The sequence below is a fragment of the Charadrius vociferus genome, unplaced genomic scaffold, assembly GCF_000708025.1.
Source record: "Charadrius vociferus isolate BGI_N301 unplaced genomic scaffold, ASM70802v2 scaffold329, whole genome shotgun sequence".
NCBI lineage: Eukaryota > Metazoa > Chordata > Aves > Charadriiformes > Charadriidae > Charadrius > Charadrius vociferus.
The window spans coordinates 326,556-336,025 of NW_009649982.1; the positions used below are offsets into that span (position 1 = coordinate 326,556).

The window sequence follows — 9,470 nt, forward strand, 5'->3', positions numbered from 1 at the left end:
TGCTGGTCGGTGCTTTAACCTGCACTGAGGGTAAACCATTTTTACCTGCAGTTGCTGCTAGAACACATGGCCTGTAGCTGTGGAGGTGAAAAAGGTGCAATAGTGGTAAACATACTGAAGACTTTTCAGATTCCTGAGGTGCGATCAGGAGCACGTGTGCCACAGCAGCTTCTAATGCAGCCAGGGCTCAGCTCAGGGAGGGGGAGAAACAAGTAATACCAAAGCACAATGGTCCAAACTGGTGTGACAGATTTGCTCACAGGTGGGAGCAGCTGTGTTTCAGCTCAGACCTTCTGGGGAATGATGAAGATGTATTTTCTGTTTGAAATAGGTGCAGTACTTCTTCAAGATTCTGGACAACTAACAGCCTCCGGCCTCACCCACAGCAAAAGACGCGCACACAAAACAGTGTGTTCATTCATTTATTTGTCCAATGTTTCAACCTGACTGAAATACAAGATCAACAAGAGCACTGTACTCCTGGCTATTATTACATGTTAGAACATAGAGTTTTGCACTTTAGACAACATTTAACACCATTCTATGGGGTACTGCATTGCTTTTATAAAGTTTAAAATAAAGATTTATTTTCAAACATGTGACTTTGGTTTATTTCATACATTACACTTTCTTGCAGAAAAAATAAAATTGTACAACTGCATAAATATAAAATTCTTCCACCATGAAAATGGTTAAAACATTCAATAAAGACATTAGCACCACAGTGTGCGATGCCTCCAGCAGGAAAAAAAAAAAAAAGAAAGAAAAAGAAAAGAAAATATACAAAGCAAAGAGTTATGCCTATCACTGAGGAGAGTGATAGTCTGACCCGGTCTCTCACACAACATACTGGAGGATGAGGGAAAAAGGTGGAGAGAAAGAGAGAGAGAGAGACAGCATTCGCTACAAAGCACAGTACACAATCATCTATTCTCTTTAACTTCAGTTAAGTTAGTTTCCCCTGCCACCCCTCCAAATAAAATACCCTAACACCACAGAAAAGTCAGAAGCCGTATGGAGTGCTGTTAAATATAGTCTCACAGGTGGGCCTTTCTTTGAAAAGGAACAAAATAATGAGAAGTATCATGCCAGTTCTAGTCCCATTGAGTATTTACACCTTGGACAGCAAAAGTCTTTGCTCACAAGAAGTAGAAAACAGATACAATACATGGCTTGAAAAATGACCAGAGTATGCACCTATAGTACTGTACACTAAATAAAATACACAAGGCAGCAATACTTAGGGGCCAGAAACACTGCTTACTACAAGTCAGTTATGGAATCATAATTTACAGTAAAAATGGGCATGTCCCAAGGCTCAATTTTGTCTTCTTTTGTCATTTACAGTAGAATAAATATTTGTCGCTATTGCTACACTTTGTTTACATTCTAACCTAGTAATGCAGAAAGCTAGTGTAAAGCATATAGATTACGTGTAGGTCCCATACGTATGACAGTTTGTTCAAGACTAGTAGGTTTTCTTTTTTGTTCTTTTTTTTTTTTAACCTTTTTAAATGGCTAGGAGGAGGAGGGGGGGGAAGAGAGTTGTGCTTACAATCAGCTGCTTTTTATGTCAAATTTAATATCAAAGCGTCCCTGGAAGCGGTCTTTGTCGCTGTACTGGATGTTCTGCCCGTAGGCCCTGCATTCCACGCGCACCTCCATGTCGTAGGTCAGGTTGGTGAACTGCACAGCCACCAGCGGCTGCAGGTACCGCGGCTGCAGGAGCTTGCCGTAGTAGGGGTAGTACTGCAGGGCAAAGCCAGGGTAGCCGCCCATCCCATAGTACTCCACTGTGCCTATTTTGTCTGCATCCTCCTCTCTCTGGGGAGGTAGGAAAAGGAAGAAGAAATGATGACAATCACCCAAACTCTACTTTTGCAGCCCTTTTCCCTGGCAGCACCTGTTTTTTCACCAAGACCACCACCTCTCTTTGATTATCCCCGACCCTCACCTTGACAGCACAAGGACAGTCCCCACAGTGGTAAGGACGTTTCGGTGCTCTCTAACCAGCAGCTACACAACAAGCACCTCCCAGCATGCATCAGCCAGGAAAGGGGCTTTTTATTTAAAAACCTCAACCACTTCTTTATACCTTCAGAAACCACCACAGGTTCCTGTCCTACCAGTGTACTATCTTTGGCTTAAAAAAAAAAGGGGTTTTTTTGCTGTTTCTTAGCTGCTTTAGAACACCAAGCAAAATACTTTTCCCCCAAAGTCCCTTTTTTAGCCATCCCTTCTAAGAGCTCCAGTACAGAACCTGGAAACAAAATAGCTGCTTCTGAGGATACCCCTCGCTATCCCCCCCCTGCTTTTACCCCTCCCTGTGAGGGCAGCGCAGACTGTCCTTTGTCACCAACGGGGTTTTGAGAAACTCCTGTTCCAAAGGGGGAGATATCCCCAGTAAGAACCACCCCAGCTGTCTGCAGAAAGGCAGAGAGGGGTCACTACACTTGGACAGAGACCGAGACGAGTCTTCCCCTGCAGCTTCCCGCTTCTGCTCGACTGTATTTCCACTCACCTTGGCGGTGCAGTGCACAGGGATGAGATACGGGTTGTATTTTGCCATAACCTCTGGAGGGAGGCTCTCATTTACCGGAGCCTAGAAGAAACCCAGAACAGAGGGATGTTACACACCGGACAGGTCTGTGCAGACTGCAGTACCTCTGCAGCAGCAAAGCTCAGTGGTACCAAACACGTGCTGTTAACCTGAACCCCTTCTGACTCAGTTTCAGAGGCAGCTCTCACTGGTGGTTTTTGGGACAGACATACAGAGTAAAGCAACTAGAAGCCGGGGAGCATAACCCAAGCAGAGAGCACCGTTTGTTCTTACAGCTTCACTGCCATGGGTACCAAGGCAAGCACATCAGGCCATTTTTGATTTTGTGGTGTCACTGGGGAAAGTGTTTCACGGCAGAGCACTCGCTAGCAGGGCTTGTTTGTGCAAAGCCCAGGCAGTGGCAGAAGAGACGCACGGCTGGAGGATTTGCCACCTGCCCGCCGGGTGTGCACAGCCAGGACTGGAAACACACAAGGAAGAACAACGAGTGACAGTCACACCCTGACGTTGCTGAACTTCGACACCACCTACAGGGAAGGACAAAGGTTCCGAGTATGCCAGGGAAGGGTGGGAGTGCCAACTCTGACATTGGCCTTTGGTCTCTTAACAAGTGCAGTAGTTTTGCTTCACAACCTTGCAGGTCTTAGATCTGCTTCACACACACCTTGACCAACACAAGTGCTCTGCTGCAGCACAGAATGAGGAAAACAAATACTGCCTTGGATATACACATCATTCCCAAGTGGAACGTGTAAAGTCATTCCTTGACCAGACCCTGATGTCTAACGTGGCCAGGAGCTCTTCAGAGCTCTGTGGCAAAAAAAAGAGGAACACACCAAACCCTTCTCTTCCCCAGCCATCAAACCTGCCCATCTTACGTCATCCCACAGCCACCACATACCAAGCCCAGCACATCCCTCCCAAATGCACCCACCGTTTCCACCCTGGATCAGATGAGCCAAAATTCAACTGATTTCTTTTAGCACAGGGCAGGCTCCCTTCGAAGAAAAACGTTCCTCAAAACACATTAGCTAGACAGCACCATTCCCGTCCTTGACTGCACTGATGGATGGTGGTGAAAGCAGCTTAGCACACCATTTGCACCGTCTTCCATCCCAAAGATGGAGCGGCAGGTTTTGCACCCCACCTTATTCATTAACATGTGCTCTGCAACTGAATTCGTAGAGAATTTTTTAGCATTTAAATTTGTTGTGGGAAAATACTAGAAGTAAAAGCCGTTCCTGTGCAGATGAACATCCTTCAGCATTACTGCACACATGCCTTCAGGTGCAGCACAGAGCAAGTGGGTGACAGAGACATCCTACAGCGTCTGGGAAACTGTATTAAATAACCTAAAGATCTCCTCGCCTCTCTTGCAGTAAGAGCTCTGCCTGACTCTCAGATGTAGTTTATGCTTTATAGCCTACGTATCAGTCTGACTGATAGTGAATATTAGCACTACTTCATTTAATTAAGTGGTTTGAGCAAGGCAGGCAACTCTACACTGCCTGAGGAAAGAAGGGAGTAGTTCAGGGCATGACCCAATGTACTGATGTTACTACAGATACAGTTGGTCTGGGGTGGCCCCATGGAAGCACGCAGGAACTTAAAATGGGTTTTATCATTTGAAGAAAATACCCTGTTAGAGTAATTCTGTTAAAAGGCTCAGAAGTTACCAGATAAATACCCAGGCGTTTGCACTGTGACATTCACTGCTACTCATTACCAACTTGTGGTGTGCAGTTTGCATTGCTTTTTAATGAAAAGTATTTTTAAAGCCAGTTACTGAAAGCGTCTCACACTTTCTCCTCTGCAGAAGGGGTTTAACACTGATCTCTCTCCAGAGGCAGAAAAGCCCGCACAGCAAGTCTGCAGCCAACTCCTCCTCCTCATCAGTAGCCTCTGCTAGAAAGGGAATACTTGCCTTAGGTTTGAAGCCGATAATTCTGTTGAGCTTGACGAGGATGCATGGTTTGCCATCCCTGTACCCAAAGGTGGGATCATTTATTCCAGAACAGTTTTCCAGCCATTCGCGTTTGAATTTGCAGACCTTCTTCTGGCCCTGGGCATCGTTATATGGTCCTCTCTCTTTGTAATCGCTAGGTATGTCTGTCATGGTGGGGGAACGAAGAGACAATCATATGCAGCGTGACCTTTTGCTTGTCAGGAACAGCAACACTTACGCTTCACTGTGTCGTTTGGATTCCCCCCTCATCCAAACGGGTAAGTGACACCACTCGAGCACCTTCTCGAGGCTGACACCACAGACCTGCACCCAGCCACCCCCCACGCATGGACTGGGCCCAGACCAGCAAGTTTGCTGGGGTTTTGTTTTTTAAATGAGGATTCTTCCAGACTACAAGAGAACACATTTGTAATCCGCTGGCTCAGAGATCTTTTTTTGGCAGCTTTTACAAGCAGGCGCCCCTCAGATTTTACATGCGCGTATTATGAGGCGATAGTCATATTCCGCATTATTACATATAGCCTATTAAAGGTTAATACCTCCCAGATGTTTTGCTGCATTGCATCAAGAGGACCGACACTGGCTTCTGCAAAGTCGGCAGTAAAACCCCCGTGGCTTTCAGAGAGGAGAAGGTCAGCGCCACGTGATTTTTAGAGTCGGCTGCAACTTTCTCCAAGTGAAATCTGGGAGTTCCCAACCATAGAACCTCTACAGTGTGCTCCCAGGTCCATCCCTGGCCAGGTCCAGTCTGTCCAAATTAATCATTTAATGAGCAGCCGTATGACTGACACCAGAGCCTGCCAGTTTACCAATGTGCCGGTGGTTACAATGAAAGGAACAGCCAAAGACAGAGGCCACCACTGCTCTCCCTCAGCTTCTGATGGACCTAACGCAGAGACATTGGCCAGAGCCCTCAGCTGCAGGAAGCAGTCGAGACTTACCCCCGCAGTCCTGAAATATGATGTTTTCAGTTTGCTGATCAGCGCTGTAGTCCTTTAAGAACTTCTCAAGGTTCTTCACATACGGCTCAAAACTTTTGGGATCGGAGGCAGTAAAGGAAATTTCTGTCTTTTGTACCTGGGGGATTTGAGTCAGTCCTAAGAAGAGCAAAATCAGGAAGAAAACATTTAGTGTTGCACAGCCTCTGGGCAATGCAATGCACACCAAGAACGCAACTCATTCTAATAATCTCTATTTTTCAGACTTCAGGACTTGCACAAAACAGCTTAAGCTCACTAGAGGGGAGGCTCTGATGGGCTCTTATCTCCTCTTTCCAACAACAGTCTGGAATATTCATCATGATGTTTACATCACTAAGCAGATAAAAATCACAGAATGCAGAAGGAAGGCTATAAGTCAAGGTTCTCCTCAAGAAAAACAGTCAACCACAGGCTCCCTGCCCACTTCTGCCTCCTTCCCAAGGACAGAAGGGAAGCTGTCTGCATGTGACACCAATGACATGGAATAAAGCCCCATGGAAGCCTACTCCTATGTACGCATCCCTAATAGGTTGACTTGAAAGTCTGCAAAACACACTATGCATTTCGGATAAAAATCAGAACTGCCCACTTGCAGACCCTCACAAGAAAACATGAGAGGTTCCCCAAGTCGGGTCTGGTCACTCTCTGCTGGTTGTAATCCACATGGCCTTCGGGTACTCTTCCTCAAAGGATGCAGGGCAGGAGACATTTTCTCACTCAGTAAATTCATCAGCCTGATGGCTTTCTCTGGTCTTTTCACCCCATAAGCAGGTATTTCTGACTGCAGAAATGGCCTTCTCAGATCAGAAGCTCAGGGCCGAGTAGGTGAGTAGGAAATACCACAGACATATTCAACAGACTGTGCCAGATTCTGGGCTGCGTAACTAGCTCCACTGTTGACTTTAGGAGGATGAATAGGAAAAGAACACATGGAGAAGAGAAGTGAGGAGATCCAATGCCTACAGATGATGAAATGTGCCAACCCCTTTGCTTTTCATTATGGGACCTGGAAACAGTTGCTGCTGTGTGGTGTTTAGGTCACATTTTAATTGAATGCACTGATGCATGGGTAACACTTGAAACTTAAGTAATGGGAACTGGAGTTCATGCTGCTGTTGTGGCAGCCACTGTAATTACCAGGGTCTTGACTTCTGCTCAGTTTGTCATCTTCATTTTAGCAAGAACAAGAAAAAGGAGCGGGGGGCAGGGGGCAGCACTTGCTTTGACAGCTTTCAGAACAGGCCTGTTGCCAACAAGTTCCCCTGGTGCAAAACTCAGGCAGCTTAGCTGGCTGGCCCCAACCCACAGGAGCTTGTGACTCCAGCAATTTTTCCAAAGCCACTTGAGTGCTTCTGCTTAGTCCCTCCTCAAGCCAGCTCACCACTCCCCCCGCCTGCTACCCACTGAGTTGGAATTTGTAACCTAGGACAAAGATTAGCTTTGTTCCCCTAAACGCAGCTCCTCGTCGCCAAAGATAGCGAGACACCCAGCGAGCCGCTCAGGGTTTCAAGTTTTATTCCAGGAAGCAGCTGTAACCGCTCAAAACTCCCCCTGGTACAAACTGAGCAGGTTGAGTGTTACAAGTTTAGAAGCAACTTACTACTCCACTAGCAGAATCACATCCTACCCTCCGAAGTCAGTGGCTTTCAACCCCTTTTCGAGCAGTTACTTGCCTTCTTGCTTCACAAATGGTTAAAAATAAATATATATACATATGAAATAAGCTGAGTTCAATTTTAGTAAGGGACTTCAATCCCAACCTGCCAAAACCTCCTCGTGTTACCACCCAGCTGGGAAGCAACAAGCTGAGTCACTTGAAGTGGTGATCTGGAATTGCAGCCGAGGCAGCCCTTGGTTCCCCTCCTGCATCTGCCTTTTCCAGAGTTCAAGTTACAGGTGTGTCATTCAAGTGTATAAATATAAAATTCAAGAAAGCCTGCCCAGGCTTGCTAAGCTACAATCAGGCAGTACTTTTGCTCAGGACCTCTAAAATGAAAGAATTCTCCACCTCTGTTTTTTGACTTGTCCATGGTAACAGATACAGACGCCCATGCAGGCATGGCAAAGGTGAAGGGAAGGTCAGCAATACACCCTGTGGTGTGTAAAAGTCACCGAGAATATCCCCATTCTTTGGTTAGTAGAGCCCGGCCCCTGACACATACGGCCCAAAGCCAACCCTCGGACCATGAGGCAAGTGACTTGGTAGGGACATCAGACCCCCACCCCAAAGCATCCCTGTCTTGCAGGTCTTTGTGGAGCAGCACCAAAGCCCAAGCAGCACCGCTGCACGGCCGCTCCGGTGGCCAGCGCAAGAGAACAACCGGTCCTGCCAGTTAGACTCGGCCTGTGGCCGTAGCTGGGCTGCTTTCAGACAAACTCGGGGTGTTTACAGGTAACTTGGGTGAACCAGACCGGCCTTTACTACAGCAAGTGTTTTCTTTGCTTAGGACAGGAGCAAAGTAGAGATCAGTCTTCCCACTTAAGAAGGAAGAAATCAAGTCTTTGTGAAGATGAAAGGCTTGTTATGAAAATGGCTTTATCCTGACTACAAATGTATTACTGGCTGCTACCACAACCTCCATTCTCACACGCCTGCAACCGACAGGACACAAAGCCCTAAGCACAGATCCATCATTGTCTTTGTTTTCCAGCTGTACACTCCATAGCCAAATTAAAAGCTTCAATACTGTTATTAGAGCAGCACTATCACTGAACCCTTCTTAAGCAAACTTGGTTTTGGTGGTTTGTTTTTGTTTTTTTTTTTTTTTTAAAAAAAAAAAGCATTGATTTGGTATGATGAGAAGAGGTAAGTTCCGCAACTTTGCTCATCCCCATTAGGGGAACTGAATTAAGTAGGGACAAGAACTAAAAAAAAAGTCAGAAAGCTGAGCCATCCCAGTGCTACCTGCCATGGGGTTGCTACACACCTAGGGAGCTATGTGGCTCAAATAAAGTACAGGGCTGAATGAGCCTCTTCGGGGCTTCCTGCACATGAGGAAGCCCTTCATGAGCAAGCCCCACAGGGGAAAGGAAACACATGCTCAAGTGCTTTCATAACCAGCAGTCTGAACAGCCCCCTCCTCATCTTCAGACTATGATGTTTGCCACAGTTCTGCATCTCATGCTATTAACACAGCGACACACCATGGTGTTACATGTGGTGATGCTCTTCACCCATGGAAGAATCAAGTATTGCTAAGAAAGCACTGACAAACTACTCTTGACAATCTCCACAATTGGCTCTTAGAGTGCATTGCTAGGAAATATGATTACTGTCTTCATTTGACTGACACTGTCCACACAAATGATGAGAGATGCCTTGGCTTGGTAACAGACACCACCTTCTGTTGGCTTTCTAACTCTGTGGATGTACCAAGACACCTAAAACAAAAAAAAGCATGTGAAGTTGATTTTTTTTTTTTCATCTACAGTTCTACTTCCAAAACACCACTGCAGATTAAAGTCACATTTATCCAACTTCATTTAAAAACAGATTTTCCACATAGACATTATCATTCTAAGCTGCAGGAGCAAGACTTCGGGAAAAGTGTCCTGAGGGTAAAGAGGAAGAAACTAGAAGTGGGAAGTCAGGCTGGTTATTAGGAACGGTTGTGTAAATTTGTAGTAACCACTGTTGCTTCATCACACGACGTTCACTTCAAGTACCACGTAATCTTGGTTCAGAATGAGTCTGAACACTCCCCTGGGATGACAGAGATGACAAATTGAGTGATCACTACACTATTTCTATTTGCCACAGCCCCCAGCTCACTAAATGAGGATAGACTTTAAAAGCCACCATACCAAGCGATGTCCTTCCAAGCTTCCAGTCACCCTCTACCTCACCCCTAAAGTGCAAAAAGCAGGTGCAAGTCTTCTACAAATGCAGGAAAATCCGCTTGGCAGATAACATCTCTGGAGCTTGAGATCAGAAATACATTTCCCCCCCCCCCCAAACAACAGG

The 9,470-nt window shown here is 46.1% G+C and overlaps 2 protein-coding genes across 2 annotated transcripts in view; one reads left to right on the plus strand and one right to left on the minus strand.

The window, feature by feature from the left end:
- Window positions 1-417, plus strand: part of NME7 (NME/NM23 family member 7) — a 72,936-nt gene extending 72,519 nt beyond the window's left edge. Inside the window, exon 12 of the mRNA XM_009891643.1 lies at window positions 332-417. Coding sequence (XP_009889945.1) covers window positions 332-364 — 33 coding nt within the window. The 3' untranslated portion in view covers window positions 365-417. The remainder of the gene's footprint in view (window positions 1-331) is intronic.
- The window catches only part of ATP1B1 (ATPase, Na+/K+ transporting, beta 1 polypeptide), a 22,664-nt gene continuing 13,602 nt past the window's right edge, over window positions 409-9,470 (minus strand). Inside the window, exons 4-7 of the mRNA XM_009891644.1 lie at window positions 5,468-5,623; window positions 4,485-4,669; window positions 2,522-2,602; window positions 409-1,824 (exon numbers count right to left, since the gene is read on the minus strand). Of these exons, the coding sequence (XP_009889946.1) occupies window positions 1,558-1,824; window positions 2,522-2,602; window positions 4,485-4,669; window positions 5,468-5,623 (689 nt within the window). The 3' untranslated portion in view covers window positions 409-1,557. The remainder of the gene's footprint in view (window positions 1,825-2,521; window positions 2,603-4,484; window positions 4,670-5,467; window positions 5,624-9,470) is intronic.